Source organism: Fonsecaea nubica, assembly GCF_001646965.1.
Source record: "Fonsecaea nubica strain CBS 269.64 chromosome Unknown Scaff87, whole genome shotgun sequence".
NCBI classification, from domain to species: Eukaryota; Fungi; Ascomycota; class Eurotiomycetes; order Chaetothyriales; family Herpotrichiellaceae; genus Fonsecaea; species Fonsecaea nubica.
Genome location: NW_019173760.1, coordinates 15,080 through 31,751, shown reverse-complemented (window position 1 = coordinate 31,751; position 16,672 = coordinate 15,080). Strand labels below are relative to the sequence as shown.

The window sequence follows — 16,672 nt, the reverse complement described above, 5'->3', positions numbered from 1 at the left end:
CTAAATCAAAGGACAGATACTTTGGAAATAGGGGACCCAAAAAAATATAAGGCGGGACAATCCAATCCCCAGTAGAGGCTATTGATCATCTAGACCAGACAATTGCGATACAATAGATACACCCAACCCCGTACCAAGAATCGGGTCTTTTAATATTTTTCCCGTTGGTCAGTTAAACTTGTCTTTACAATTTTGCCCCGGGTTTTGTGGCCTCCTCTCCCGTCGTCTTGTACCCGAACAGATACGCGGCGACCTTGCGCATCTGGACTTCCTCGCTGCCCTCGGTGATGCGATACCGCCGGAAGTGTCGCCAGATGTGCTCAAAGGGGTAGTGTCGCGAGTATCCCACGCCGCCGTGGACCTGGATGGCTCGGTCCGCGGCCTCACAGCACAGACGGTTGGCGTAGTAGTTGCACATGCCAATCTTGTGGCCCAACTGCTTCTCAATGGCGACCCACGGCGCCTTGCCATTAGCCTTGGCCACCGCCGTGACCTGGTCCATCTCCACCGCGGTGCGGAGGATCAGGAGCCGGAGCATCTCGGCCTGAGTCGCGAGCTCCACAAGCGGCCACTGGATGGCCTGGTTCGCCGACAGAGGCTTTCCAAACACCTTGCGCTTGTTTGCGTACTCGACGCTGCGGTCTACGCAGTACTTCGCCGCACCGCAGCTGGAAGCCGCCTGTCGAATACGGTTCTCGTGCGTGAATGTCTGGGCGATGGCCAGGCCGTTGTCCAGCGGGCCGAAAATCGCTGACGCGGGCACTTGGACTTTGTCAAAGAGCACGGTTGCGTGGTCCGTCGGCATGTTCAGCGTCCATTCATACGATGCAACCTTCAGCCCCGGTGTCTCTCGGGGCACGATGAAGGCCGTGATACCCTTGGGGTCTCCGTTGCGGCCAGAGGTCCGGGCAAAGACCATGCAGTGCGTGGCGGCGTGCATGCCCGTCTGCCATTTCTTGTTGCCGTTGATCTCGTACCCGGGCTCGCCATTGGGCAACGTGATGGGTGTGGCCCTGGTGTCCATGTGGGTAGCGTCAGAGCCGTGGTAGATCTCGGTCAAGCCAAATGTGGTCTTGAACTCGCCCTTGATGCTGGCGGGGATGTACTTGTCCTGCTGCTCCTTGGTGCCATAGTGGTGCATCATGATGATGAACGGATTGTTGCCGACGACACTGTGCTCATTCTGCAAGTCGTTGGCCAAGCTCACGCCGCCTCCATAGACCGGATGGGAGGCCAGGTGATACCGGATGGCACACATGTACAGGTTCAGGTCCTCGCTGGCAGACCCGCCGAATTCCTTGGGGAAGCCGAATCGGTAGAATCCAGCTTCGTCGGAAAGTTTGCGTGCTTGCTGGAGGAGTTCCTCCCAGTCATGACGAGGGAGGCCTAGGTTGTCCCATTGCGTTCGCGAAGATTCGCGGCGGTGGTCGAAGAAGCGGTTATTGTCGTCCTTGTGCTGGAGCGGCAGGATCTTGTCCTTGATGAATGCATCGACGCGCGACAGATAGTTTTTAAGCTCGGGGGGATATTCGAAATTCATCTTGTCTCTGGGTCGGGAAATACAGCTGGGGCAAGCAAAAGAACCTGGAGAGGGGCTCGACACTGGTCTTGCTCAAGAACAACTTACCATCAAGTGCATTTTATCTGGGTTGACAGCTTTGACTTTGCATCTTGGCATGTTGTCGGCTTTGTCGAAGCGGAGTAAGGCGAGGCTGATGATGGAGAAACATTATCCTCGGATGCAGCATCCCTCGGTTCACTGACTTGGGCTAACAACTCATGCCACTTTGGGTGGGTTGACACTGGCAGATCCGACGGATCTTCAGGATTGGGCTTGTGCTCTGCCGTAGTTGGGATTCCGTGGAGCATCAGTGGATTGGCAGGACTGGCTTCCGCTTTAGCCGTATGGCCGTGTACACCGAGGCACCTCCGAATCTGGTCCCGGCGCCCTCATCAGCCTTGTTCTAGACTCTCCAACGATCTGAACGGTCTGAACGATCTGAACGATCTGAACGATCTGTGAACGGGCCTCGCTCGATTTCGACCTCGACTGTTGCCGTGGCCCGTGGGCGTCGTCAAACATCTTTGGGCATGCTTGTCTCGGTGTCGGTGTCGGTCGAAATATTCGGGCCACTACAGATGACTCGTTTTACGCCATCGATTACCAAATCGAACAACGGGAAAAGGGTCCTCAGAATTTCCTTGAGTTGGGGACGACTTGCTGCTAATGTTCAGGTATGCAGCCGTGGCAGCATCAAGTGCAGACAGCAGGATGGCCTGTCATATGTGAAGCCTTGGATCCCGGAACTCCCCTATCGTCCTAAGTCCAGAGACCCATTCAGTGATGATGCACAAGACTGGGAGTCTGGCAACCCCCATTTTGGTGATGGGATCATCACCTGTTCGAAGAGCGTATGGTTGTTGTATGCCTAGAAGACGTGGCACGCAACTGCTTCTACTCGTACTCGGTGCTGTTCCAGGCACTGCACGTTGGGACCTCAAAGATGCCGAGTGGCTCTGTCTCGTCATCAGTTCTTCGGGCGTTCTGTGACTCGTGGCCATGCCAACCGCAACCCCTGATGATAAACCCCCCAGCGCTTTTGGTATCTTGCCAGGGTCGTCTCAGACCAGTGTCGGATGCTGCTCGAAGACTTGAAGGGTGCACATGTCTCAATCTCGTTTACATACTAGACTCAGCAAGATGAGAACGTCAGATTGCAAGGCGAGAGCATCCTTCTTATCCGAAGGTGCAGTCGTCTGGTTCCCCTGCGACATGAGTCTCATGCATATGTGGTTCTAGCCATGTCTCTGATGGCTCCCCGCAGACGAATTCTGACTTCCCCATACCAAACGCAAAGATCCTCCTCTTGATCGTCCACACAGATAGGCGAACAGCCTCTGTGGCTGGCGGTGATGATCTCGAGCACGGTAGGGTGCGGTATCAGATTCCAGGAGAAGTCAGCATCGAGGTTTTGAGGGAGGGGCTATACCCAGGTGAGTCAGGAGGCTGAGTACAAGCTGAGACCATCATGGCACATGGGCAAGCAGCAAACGTTGGACGCTGCAGCAAAACGAGGCTCCAATCTCGGGATGCAAGCCACGGGAGCGCCAAGCTTGAATAGTTTGCGGTACACTAAGCCTTTTTGGGAATCTCCCTTCTCCTTTTTTCAACTTCCTCTCACTTCCAACATTTGCACCAAGACAACAGTTGATTCTGTGGCTTGATCACGAAATTTTGGTCCAAGGAACCCACAGGCATGGCGCGACTGTTGCACCGTTCAGAACTCAACCTTCTTTCGGAACGGTGGACCGGGGTATTACGCCAAAAGTGTCTCCCTTCTTCAGCTGCCAAACAAAGAACGGTGACTATCCCCCAGCGGTGCCAGTGTCCACAATCATCATGTCACTGGCGTGTCGAGGCCCCCGCTAGGAAAATCTCATGCGTTTTCCAGCCATGTGGCGCTGATCTCTAACAGGGTGCCAACCTAGTAACTTTTGATATGATTCGATGACCCTTTGGACAAGGGTTTACAGAACCCCCAGAACGGCGTAGACTGCATGTGCGTCGTTCGCGCTTTGGGCTAGGTAAGATGGTGCTGCGGAGAAGGCTCAGCGTCGAGCGACGCCATCTACTACTCTACCTGCACATCCCTCCTCTTCCCTCCCTCTTCACTTTTGGTAAACCATCTTTGCGTTGTCGATTGGCACGCGTCCATTCGTTCTTCACCACAGTCGCTCTTTTCCTTTGAGCTGTTGCTCAATGCAACATGCTGCCATTCTTTTATTTCCTTTTGTTGTCTGATGTGGCTTTAGGTGCATTGGGAGAATGGGACGGTTTCATGCCATGGAAGAAGAATCTGCTCAAACGCGACGTCGAACCGACCTGCTCTTGTACTGATCCGATCGCCGCCGAGTGGGCAACCAACAAATTCTTTGCGGATGCTGCGACATCTGCTGCGACCCCGGCCGGTTATTATCAAGCATTTAAAAATGGACAAGCATGGGTCTCAGGAGATGGGTTTATTGGACACACGACGATTGATGAGTACGATAGCGGCATCTGTGCAGCCATTTGCAATAGCATTGACGAATGCTCCTCGTTCGAAATCTACTTTGAGAAGGAAATCGGCGGACCAGCTCCAGCAATCAAGTGTTCTTTCTGGGCTGGTTCCATCAGCCCTGCTGGTCCAAACAGTGCGAATGCGGTCATCGCGGGTTGTAACGGCTACACTAACAGCACCTTGACAACTCCAAAAGGATTCGATGTGCCAGTGTTCATTGCGGGCTCGGCGATCCATCCACCACCGACCTCTGGGGCATTTATGGGCTCAAAGATCTTCTATGGCCCATTTGACACAGCATACTGCGCCAAGGAGTGCAGCGCGATCGGATGTAAATTCTTCAACACCTATGTTCTCTCTAAAGACGGTGTGAGCCAGGGTCAATATTGCGACATGTACGCTCAGACGTTCGGACCGGAATGGGCCACGGAAACTGGAAGATCAGATGGGAACACAAACTATACCATCTCTCACAGCTTCACCTGCGGTTCCGCTGGAGAAAAACGTGGTGAGGATCATTCCAATACCGGCAGCAATGGTGGCACGGGAGGATCTTGGGAAGATCATCATCCCTGGCACGGGAGCAATCCCTATGCAGGCAATACTGGGAGCAGCTCCAGCAGTAGCTCTAGCACTTCGAAAATTTCCACTTCTGCAGGGCCTTCTGCGACCTCTGGCAGACCGGGAGGTAACGGTCCCAGCCACACTAGACACTCACCATCTGCTTCGACATCAGTTTCTCCCACGGATGGGCACACACAACCTGGAGGGGGAACGGGGACACCATCGACGTCTGCTTCCAGCACGCCCACGAGCAAGCCTGGGAATAGCTCGGGAACCCTGAACCCCGTTGATCCTACCACCCGGAGACCTTCAACCACTCCAACCGGCCCGAGCGGCTCTTCGACTGGTGGTGGCCCAGGACATTCAGAACCTGTTGAAGCGACTAGCTCGAAGTCGACTCCTTCCGGATCCGGGCGGCCCCCACACTCGTCGCTCAGCAAGCCGAATCACGAAAGCCAATGGCTCGACTGGAACAGTTCTCAATCATCAAAGGCCACGGAGTTATCTTCGTCAACCACCCAAGAGCCTGTTGATGCGTCGACTACAGAGACCAGCTCGTTTTCCAGCGGGCGGCCAGGACAGCCAACTCGACCTCCGGGTGGTCGGCCACACTCTTCATCAAACAGAGGGAATAGTGGCTCCGGTGGCTGGGGGGATTGGGGATTCCCAACGGGACATAGTTCCTCTGATACTTTGACTACGACGACCACCTCGTCGAAGCCAGTCGAGGCTGCAACGACGAAATCTACCACCTCTTCCATCCATTCTGCCAACCCCACTATTTCGCACCCCACGCGTCCAGGAGGATGGCCATCACACAGCGGATCAGAGAAACCGTGGCTAGATTGGACGTCATCGTCCACTTCAAGCTCTCTCATCGTCGATGACCTTACCACAACTTCTTCTGCACTATCTACATCTTCAGCCTATCCACGTCCGAGCAGCTTCACCTGGCCAGCAGAAAATGGTACCGGAAAGGTCTGGTTGGATTGGACAACTTCGTCTTCAACTTCAAGCCTTCTGCCTGTTGACGCTGCAACAACCACCTCGATCCAGCCAACTACCACTTCCACAGGTTATGTCAGGCCTAGCAGCAGCTTTGCTTGGCCCTCGGAGAATGGAACAGGACAGATCTGGCTGGACTGGACGACATCTTCAACTTCAAGCTCCTTGCTCGTTGACGCGCTAACAACAACCTCAACACTTCCAACGACGACTTCCACTTTGTCGAGGCCGAGTGGCTCCGGCTGGCCCTCGGAGAGCGGGACGCAACGAGTGTGGTTGGACTGGACCACATCGTCCACCTCTAGTTCTTTGTTTGTTGATGCGGCAACAACAATATCGACGACCACCGCTACCTCGAATGCAGTGAGGCCGTCGGGCTCTACCTGGCCTGCGGAAAATGGTAGTGCATGGGAAGATTGGAGTAGGACATCTACGTCTACCTCGACTAGTCTTGCCGTGGCGGACGCCACAACTTCTTCTCTTCCTACAACCAGCTCTGGGGCAGTTTATTCTAGTTGGCCGTTTGAAAACGGCAGTCTATGGCTCGACTGGACCAAGACAACTTCATCTTCATCGACTGTTCTTCCTGTCGCCGATGCTACAACTTCTTCGCCTCTTTTGACCACCACTTCTCAGACCACTTCAAGAGCAGCTTACACCGGGTGGCCTTCTGAAAATGGTAGTCTGTGGCTGGACTGGACGCGGACATCTTCATCGACCTCGAGTGTTCTCACCGTTGCCGATGCCACTACGACTTCGCCCCTGAGCACGACTAGTTCCATACCCAGCTATTCCGCCTGGCCGTCGGAAAACGGTAGCGCCTGGTTAGACTGGACACGAACGGTTTCGACTTCGACTTCGAGCATTCTATCTGTCGCCGATGCCACTACAACTTCACCCCTTAGCACGACTAGTTCCATACCTAGCTATTCCGCCTGGCCATCTGAAAACGGTAGCGCCTGGTTGGATTGGACACGAACAATTTCAACTTCGACCTCGAGCGTTCTATCGGTTGCTGATGCCACTTCAACTTCACCCCTTAGCACGACCACTTCAAGATATGGATATTCTGCTTGGCCGTCTGAGAACGGTAGCGCCTGGTTGGACTGGACACGAACAGTTTCAACTTCGACTTCGAGCATTCTCGGTGTTGCGGATGCCACTACGACTTCTCTAACCACAACTAGTTCTGAACGTGGATATTCTGCTTGGCCATCAGAGAACGGTAGCGCCTGGCTGGACTGGACACGAACAGCTTCAGGATCGACCTCGACCTCGACCTCGAGCGTCCTCAGTGTTGCGGATGCTACTACAACTTCCCCAAGCACGACTAGTTTCAAGCCCACCTATTCTGGTTGGCCATCGGAAAACGGTAGCGCCTGGCTAGACTGGACACGAACGGTTTCGACCTCGACTTCCAGCGATCTATCTGTTGCGGATGCTACGACCACGTCTCTAAGCACAACAAGTTCTACACCTGGATATCCTGCTTGGCCGTCAGGAAACGGAAGCGCCTGGTTAGACTGGACAAGAACGATTTCGACTTCCACTTTCACTTCGACTTCGAGCGTTCTATCTGTTGCGGATGCCACGACTAGTTCTGGACCTGGATATTTTACTTGGCCTTCAGAAAGTGGCAGCGTCTGGCTAGACTGGACTCGGACAGTCTCAACTTCAACTTCAACGTCGAGCCTTCTTAGTGTTGCAGATGCCACAACCTCTTCCCCAAGTACGATAAGTTCGAGACCTAATTACTCTTGGCCCTCAGAAAGTGGTAGCGCCTGGCTGGACTGGACTCGAACAGTGTCAACTTCAACTTCAACTTCAACGTCGAGCCTTCTCAGTGTTGCGGATGCCACGACCAGCTCTAGACCTGGATATGCCACTTGGCCATCAGAAAGTGGTAGCGCCTGGCTGGATTGGACACGGACAGTCTCAACTTCAACTTCAACCTCAAGCCTTCTTAGTGTTGCAGACGCCACAACCTCTTCCCCAAGTACGACAAGTTCGAGACCTAATTACTCTTGGCCCTCAGAGAGTGGTAGCGCCTGGCTAGACTGGACAAGGACGATTTCAACTTCATCAACCTCAAGTGTTCTTGGTGTCGCGGATGCCACAACCGCTTTAAGTACGACAAGCTCCAGACCTAATTATTCCGCCTGGCCTTCAGAGAGTGGCAGTGCTTGGTTAGACTGGACACGAACAATTTCGATTTCAACTTCAACCTCGAGCATTCTTAGTGTTGCGGACGCGACTACAAATTCACCCCTTAGTACCACAAGCTCACGACCCAGTTATTCTGCCTGGCCGTCAGAGAGTGGCAGTGCTTGGTTAGACTGGACACGAACGGTTTCGACTTCAACTTCAACCTCGAGCATACTTAGTGTTGCGGACGCGACTACTAATTCGCCTCTCAGTACGACAAGCTCAAAGCCCAGTTATTCCACTTGGCCTTCAGAGAATGGAAGCGCGTGGTTAGACTGGACGCGCACGATCTTGATATCGAGTTCTACTTCCTCTAGTGTTCTTAGTGTCGCCGATGCTACAACCTCTTTCTTGAGTACGACAAGCTCAAGGCCTAGTTATCCCTCTTGGCCTTCAGAGAGTGGAAGCGCGTGGCTAGACTGGACACGAACGATTTCGACATCAGCTTCGACATCCTCAAGCGTTCTTAGTGTTGCGGACGCGACTACTAATTCGCCTCTCAGTACGACAAGCTCAAAGCCCAGTTATTCCACTTGGCCTTCAGAGAATGGAAGCGCGTGGTTAGACTGGACGCGCACGATCTCGACATCGAGTTCTACTTCCTCTAGTGTTCTTAGTGTCGCCGATGCCACAACCTCTTTCTTGAGTACGACAAGCTCAAGGCCTAGTTATTCCGCTTGGCCTTCCGAGAATGGCAGCGTGTGGTTAGATTGGACACGAACGATTTCATCAACCTCCAGTGCAGTCTCAGTGGATGCCGAAACCACAAGCTCTTTGCTCGCTACCACTTCGACTGAGAGTTCTAGACCATACGGCTCAACTTGGCCGTCGCACAGCGGCAATGGCTCTTGGGAAGACTGGGCAGCAACAACAACGTCCGTAAACCCGACGAGCTCTTCGGAATTGCCGGTTGATGCTGTAACCACAACAGGTTCAGTTTCGTCGACGACCTCCATCGCTACACATCCGGGCTACCCCGGCTTCAATGATTCAAATTCTATCTGGCTTGATTGGAATCTGACGTCGAGGACTTCGTCGTTGCCGGTTGAGGCTGTATCTACTGCCACAACCTCGAGCTCTTCCCTATCCCCAACCACGACCAGCTCGACTTTTGGTTACCCTGGCTTTAACGACTCGAACTCCATCTGGCTAGACTGGAATCTGACGTCCTTCTCGAAGACACAGACTACCTCTGCCTTGCCGGTCGACGCCGCAACCACAAGCCTGGGCTCCTCTTTAAGCACAACCACGAGCTCCAGTTTCGCGTATCCCACGACAGGTAATTGGACAGGTCACAACGAGAGCGCGTGGCTAGACTGGAATTTGACGGCCACCCGCACAAGTACGCTGTATGTTGACGGTCAAACAACATCATCCTCAATCGCAACCACTACGAGTTCAGTCAGGGCTTATCCTACCGGGAGTTGGACCGAGTCACAGTGGCTAGATTGGACCAGAACTACGAGCTCTGGGATTGTATCTACGACCTCGAGCTCGCAAGCAAGCTATCCGACATTCCCGGCCTACAATGGAACGGGCAATTGGTCCGACTGGCTGTCTAACTTGACTTATAGCTCTTCCTCAAGATTTGTTGCACCGCAGACAACCACTTCCTCCGTTCTTTCGGTCGATGCTACTTCTCTGCAACCTTCCTCGTCCACCACTTCTGTTGCAGGATATCCGACGATTCCAGCCTACAACGGTTCATATCCTTCGTCGAATTGGACCGACTGGAATGGCACAATCCCGTGGAATGTGACTGACGGCAGAGGTTCGACCACAACGTCGATATTGTATGTGTCACCGACGGCTACAAGCTACACGTCAGGATCGACATCAACAACGCCCTCTCCTGTGGTGCCTACGACGACTTCGACCTGGGCTTACAATGGCACTGGCAGTGGTAACTGGACAGACTGGGCTAGTAATGGGACGGCTCCGTTGAACTACACGATCCCCCATACGAACTCGACCAATTCGACGGCAGGTGGTGGTAACTCGACGTATCCCGCCGGCAGTTCCTCTGGATGCAGTGCCACGGCCCCTTCGCAACTTCTGGAGAACCCATCGTTCGAATGCTCGGGCACAGGGTGGAACCTGGACGAAGTGGATATTGTCTGGGGAAGTGCCTCGGAGTCGTCGACATCTGCTAGGCGCATCCGCGATATCTTGTCCCCTGACTCGGCATATGACGGCAAAGGATTTGCTCGCTTTGAGCCCGCTTTCGAAGATGTGACTGCCACTTTGTCGCAGACTCTTGCCGCTCCCGCCACGAGTGGATCGTATTGGTATTCTTTCGCGTATAGGGTTCCCTCTTCTGGTGCTACACCGGATGAATGCACGTTGACAGTTTCGAACGACGAAGGAACACTGGCAACGTTGGGATCTCTCTCGGCCGCCAGCACCTGGACGATGACCGGGAAAGAATTCCAAGTCACATCATCGGCGAGCACATTCTCTCTGGTGTTTAGCTGCTCTGGTGTTCAGACTACCTCACCAATTCTCGATGTCGACAACATCAGAATGGGTATAGGCGGCGGCAATTGGACTGCTGTGAATGGAACTTCGGGTGGACACAGCAATAGCACTGGCCTTCCGACTTGGAGTGCTCCCCCCAACATCACGTATAGCCCGCCACCAACCAACCTGACTCGACCGGATGAAGCCGGCAGCCCAATTGACTATAGCGGAGGAGCTGCTGGAGCGCCAATACAAACCACCTCTAGCACTGCGCCGGTGACCGCTTCGACCGTGCTCTCTCCAGCAGCGCCGACACTTGCTGATTTCGAGATACCTGCACCTCCACCGTCTTCCTCATCAGCAGCACCAACGACATCATCTCCAACAGCTCCGGCCGCAGCTACAGGTGCATCAGGACCTCCGGATGTTAGTGATCCTACGACATCGGCGGATCCTGTAGTCGCATCGACCACGGCTCCAGCTGCGGTTGAAGAACCAAGCACAACATCAGCGACGTATCCTTCCAGCACGGTGTTTTCTTCCAGGAACCGGGTCAAGAGGCACCGATATCATCGGAACTAGTAGGAGATGATGCATGTTGATGGGGGCAGTTTGGGATTTTTCAGGGAAAGGGGAAAGCGAGCTATGGGCACAAGCAACAGATAATACCCCCAAGAGTGTTTTCTCTAGGTAGTTGATTTTTTATTAATGGCTTGTGTTTCTTGACAACCAAGATTCGGACTCCTAAGCAAAGAAATTCTTCATGATCTTTCGGAGGGGGCGAGACTAATCGGCACCGCCGCAGTCGCCCATGACCACTTTGAGCCTTTTGATTGCATGTTCCTACGAACTAGGAAAGCGAAGGGAGTATGGGACATGGAAGAATCCAGGCGCACAACGGACGACGACTTTTCTCTCTCCCTCCTCGTCTTTGTTTCCTTCACTCACTCTTTCTCGCAATCTCGCTCTATTTTCTTTCTTTTCTTCACGCCACAAGGGGTTGGGATTTTCGGGGGACGTTTAATGGGGTTTGGACGTTTTCCACATTTCTCCATTGATTGGATTTGGGAAGTTTGGTGTGGGCGCCAGTGATGATTATGCGACTCGACGGGTGCTGTACGGAGTCACGAGTATGTATGTACCGAGTACAAACAATGGAGTGTAGTGGCGCTTTTCCTTTTCCTTTTCCGTTTTCCGCGATCTGCCCACTCTTCCTCCACCTGTAAGGCTGGCGCAGATCTTTCTCGCTTGTGCTGGTGTATCCGGCGGTGCCGCGCTAGCTTCGTTCGCTGATACGATGAATGAAGACTAGGGACTGAGCACCGAGTACTTGTACCAAAAATGTATGTATGTACATATGTTTCGTCGGGAAGGGCTTCCCCCGTCGTCTTTCTCGCTCTCGCTCTCCGTGTAATGAAGTGCCTTACCATCGTTCCGGTCAACAGGTTTCAGTAACCTGGGGGCTGGCATGAAGCCTACCCATTTATCCTTGAAGAGGCAGTTCGATTACCAGGAAGTGAGTAACTATCTACCAATTCCCCAAAATATGGGTACAATGGACCAACATTGGGGAGTTTCATTCCTGGGGGGTTCTCATATCCCATCTCCTTCACGCACAAGTTTCGAGCATGGGGATTTTCATTTGCCCTACAAGAAAACAATAACAACGCGTCGCCCACTTAAACACGATCATCTCGGAGGTTTCGCACGCACCAGCTTCATCTGTTTTCCTCCAATGTATTACTTGATCCCTATATACTCGTCTCGCCGTATATGACGGAGAAGTGGGTGACCCATCCGGCCTGAGAGGAGTCGGGGAACCCACTATGCAGTCGGTAGCAAGACACTAACCTCCGGGGCTCCACTTGCCTTGTCCTAAGCTAACCCGAAATAGTCAGGGGTAGCCATTAACGATACTGAACATGCCAATCAGGAAATCCAGGACAACCTCAATGGAGAAGGCCACGGAGGAAGAGAGATTCGCTAAAGGAAGCGGACAAAGCTTGTGCGGACCCTACAAGGACGACAGGAGACGAAGACGAGGAAGTAATCGAACATGCATACTCACTTATGTACTTCTCCAGAGACCTACTTGGATATTTCCCTATGCCATCACCCTCTCTTGATACGCCTCTTGGAGAAATACTACTTTCTCGAGTTTTCTTCAACCCTTCCTTTTTCCATTTATCCATCGGACAATTATTCGGACAGGGCGTCCCTAGACCGGTGATTTGTGGCGTTTGTGGCGCTTGGCTTTTGCGGGATCCACTTCCTCCCCCACTTTTTCCCTTTTCTCCTTTCATTCTACCGTACATTCAACTTTCACATCCCACCTTTATGTCCGCAATAAACGTCTCCGCCATCTATGAGTACATACATCCTCGCCACTGCACATCACTACTCGTAGGATCGTGTACCGAGCACGGAGTTGTTTTCCGACATGGCTGTCTCACGCGTTCTACTCCACGACGATGCTTGCGATATTGACAGTGGTGATTACGATGATGAGATTTTCGTCATGGAGGAATCTCCTCGGGAGAGATCTTCTCAATCACCCGCCTACTCACTCTCCGAATGATTGACCGGGCTTCGGTAACGGCCAGTGTACCAGGCAGTAGCAGCAGCGGCAGCAGCCTTAGCATCAGCCTCAGCCTCGGTCTTAGCATCGGCATTGGCTTCGGTATTAGGGCTGGTATAGTCTACACTGGCATCATCAGCGGCAAGCAGTAGCAGTTCACACCAACGAAGCAGAATCCCCGTGTGACTGACAATCTGCAATCTGCAATCCCCTCGTCCTCGTCCCTTATGGAGGAAGAAGGACGAGAGAACGGACTTTCATTTCCGCCACCGCAATACAATGACAGACTCTGGCCAGATTCCCAGAAACAAGACACATGATCTCCGTCATGTTTTTCCTCCACCACCCCCGTCCAACCCCGGCTCCCTTTCCATTCTATTGCATCTTCCATATCAGACACACAGATCACAATCACGGTTCCCAACAAGTGGACATGCGGTGGCTCGATTATTGCCAGTTTTAATCTTAACGACTTCTGTATAGAGCGTGTTTGTGTCTATCTGTGTTTGTATACCGCGTCGATAGGTAGGTCCATACAGACAGACAGACACACATGTCTCTTCATCAACAATGGGTGGACGGATGTGTATAAAAGGTCTGTGTCCTCTCGCATCGTTCAGTCAGTTCAATCCAGCAATCGACAGTTCCAACTTCTTCACACTCCTTTGACTCGGCAACGAGGCCATTCATTCATTCATTCATACTGACCACAGTCATTCATTTCCCCTTCTAAATCTAACCCTTCAGTCACTCCTTAAGTTACCCACAGACACAAGATACAAAAACACAAAACATAATGAAGTTCTCCAGCACCGTCGCCGCCTTCTCGGCTGTCGCGGGCGTCACCCTTGCCATCCCCCAGGGAGCTTGGTACGGACGCCCGTTCCCACCTTACGACTACTCAGACAAGCCTCAGAGCATCGACGCTGCCTCCCATGGCGGAGACCGCCACGGCGCATCCGCCAATGGCACTAGCACTCGCGCCATCGTCGCGGATAGGGCTTCGACCACGACTACAACCACGGCCTCGGCCACAGCGAACTGGAATGACTGGAGTGTGGACAGCGCACACACACATCAAACTCAGAGCATCGACGCGGCCTCCCACGGTGGCCGCAACGAGAGCCACGGCGCATCTCACTCCACCAGCGCAGCCGCTGCGGTGGTGGCTGCGAACACCAGGACTACGGCCACGACTATGGCGAGCAGCATCTACCGGGCTGTAGAAGGCACACATACATACAGGTCTCAAAGCATCGATCCAGCATCCAGCCGTGGCGACAACGACATCCACGCCCACCGCGCATCCACGACCACGACCACAGCAATTTGGAACAACTGGGCCGTGGAAGACGCACACACATACAAGGCTGAGAGCACTCACGCACACGTCAATGACCCTAGCAGTGCCACTCCGGTGAGGGCTGCGACCACCACGATCACCACTACAACGAACAACAACAACCGGCATGTGGACGGCACACATACGGCCTCCACGACCACCGCCAACCGCAACCACTGGGACAGCAGGGGTTTAATTGAGAGCATCAACGCGATCCTCGCCCCAGCCTCCAACATCGACAACGACTCCCACGGCGCATCCACCACAAGCACTCTTTCTTTCGCCGCAGCGGCTACGACCACAACCACGACCGCAGCAAACCATAATATCCATGTTGTGGACGGCTCGCACACAACCTCCGTGCCCACGACCGCAGCGAACTGGAACGACTGGGTTGTAGACAGCGTCGACGCACACAAGGCTCAGGGCACCGACCCAGCTTCCCACGGCGGCCACAGCCACGGCGAATCCATCAATGGCACTCGCTCTTTCGCCGGGGTGGAGGTTGCGAAGACCACGAGTACGACCACAGCGCACCACAACAGTCGGGCTGCGGATGGGGCGCACACGGCCTCTACAACCACAACCGTAGCAGAATGGAGCAACTGGGTTGTGGACGGCGCAGACCCGTACAAGTCTCAGAGTGTCGATGCCACCTCCCACAGCGGTAAGGACAGCCACGGCACAACTGCCACCAGCACTCGCTCTTACGCCACAGCAGAGGCCGCGAAAACCACGACCGCGGATCCTGCCAACTGGAACAACTGGGTTGTCGACGGCGAACACACGTCCACCACCACCGTGACCCACAAGTCTGTGGACGCATACGAAAGGTCTACGACCTCAACCCGGACCACGGACCCTGCCGACTGGAATAACTGGGTTATCGATGGCGAACACAAGAGCACAACCTCGGCGAACCACAAGAGTGTGGACAGTGCACATACGACCTCCTCGACCGAGGCCACGACCACGACCACGGACCCTGCGAAGTGGAACGACTGGGTTCTAGACGGTGCACACACCACGAGCACAGCGAGCACAGCGAGCCACAAGTCTGTGGATGCACACGAGACCTCGACAACCACAACTGCGGCCGCTGATCCAGCGAACTGGAATAACTGGATTTTGGACGGCGAACACACGACCACGACCACGACGAACCACAAGAGCATTGACGCACACACGACTTCCACGACGACGGCCAAAACCGCGATCACAGACCCGGCGAACTGGAACGACTGGATCGTGAACGACGCGCACACGAGCACCACCTCAGCGAACGACAAGAATGTGGACGCACACGAGACCTCCAAGACCACAACCTCCACGACGACGATCGCGGACCCGGCGAACTGGAACAACTGGGTTGTGGACGGCGCACATGCGACCTCTACAAGCACAACTACGAGCACAGTGAACCACAAGGACCGGAGTGTCCACGACGTACACACGACCTCGACGACTTCGGACCCCGCAAACTGGAATAACTGGGTTGTGGACGAAGGACACCCGTACAGCCACACGACGACGACCATCGCCGCCGTCGCTGCCACAACCTCCACAACTTCCACCTCCTCCACCAGCTCCCACAGCAGCACGGCATGCCTCAGCCACGCCGCGGCCTCCAGCGTGGTCAACAGCTTCGCCTCCCTCCTGACCGCCTACGACGACGCGACTGCCGAGAAACTCCTCTCCCCCTCCTTCACCGACTCTTCAGACTCGACCAACTTCTTGGCCGGCAAGCCGCTGGGCAGCGCGACATTCGCGAGCAAACGCGCCTTTCAGCAGGGCCAGGGCCAGGCCGCGCAACCGTCCACCAAGTTCAACGTGCTGTCCATCGACGCCGTGACCTGCGACGTCATCGCGTTCCGGTGGGAGGCCGTTTTCGCCAACACTGGTGCCGGTGCCGGTGAGGGTGCCGGTGTTCCCGTGAAAGGCATCAATATCCTCCACACGGTCAACCCGACCGGCGCGGCCGACGGGTGGCAGATCGAGCGCGTCTTCTCCGAGTTCAACTCGGCCGTCTGGACCGTCGGGGCTGGCGGGTCCTGTGCGCCGCCTCCGGCGCAGCAGCACGGTCAAGCTCAAGCGAAAGGACAGGCGTAAGCTCCATCGCTTTCACTAGGACAGGACAAGACGGGACAAGACACCACACACACACACACACACACACATCTCAGAGAGTACTTGCCCTGACCTGACTTGAGGCAAAGGGTTCAGAAGTCCCCTACACGATACATACGTGTGGGCACGACGAGGTCAGGTCAGGTCATCCCAAAACCTCCCACCCTCCCTACCTCCCTTCGAAAAGAAAAAGAAAAACCAAAACCAAACAACAGTATGATACGTGCACGATACCGGTAATAATTATGGATTTGCTTCATCATCATCATCATTTTTCTTACAAAAAACATGGCCACGAAAAAGGAAAAAGTTTCGGAAGAAAAGTTTATT

General features: G+C 54.1%; 3 protein-coding genes across 3 annotated transcripts; 2 read left to right on the top strand and 1 right to left on the bottom strand.

Moving 5' to 3' along the window:
• Positions 1-184: 184 nt before the first annotated feature.
• AYO20_09423 (hypothetical protein) lies at positions 185-1,540 on the bottom strand (the record flags this gene model as incomplete). The annotated part of the gene is made up of 1 exon (XM_022647693.1): positions 185-1,540. The coding sequence occupies one exon, from the start codon at positions 1,538-1,540 to the stop codon at positions 185-187; it is 1,356 nt and encodes a 451-aa protein (XP_022496302.1).
• A 2,299-nt stretch (positions 1,541-3,839) lies between these two features.
• Positions 3,840-10,877, top strand: AYO20_09422 (hypothetical protein; the record flags this gene model as incomplete). The annotated part of the gene is made up of 2 exons (XM_022647692.1): positions 3,840-7,147; positions 8,576-10,877. The coding sequence occupies 2 exons, from the start codon at positions 3,840-3,842 to the stop codon at positions 10,875-10,877; spliced, it is 5,610 nt and encodes a 1,869-aa protein (XP_022496301.1).
• Positions 10,878-13,669: 2,792 nt separating this feature from the next.
• AYO20_09421 (hypothetical protein) lies at positions 13,670-16,324 on the top strand (the record flags this gene model as incomplete). Its single annotated transcript, XM_022647691.1, has 1 exon — positions 13,670-16,324. The coding sequence occupies one exon, from the start codon at positions 13,670-13,672 to the stop codon at positions 16,322-16,324; it is 2,655 nt and encodes an 884-aa protein (XP_022496300.1).
• Positions 16,325-16,672: the final 348 nt, after the last annotated feature.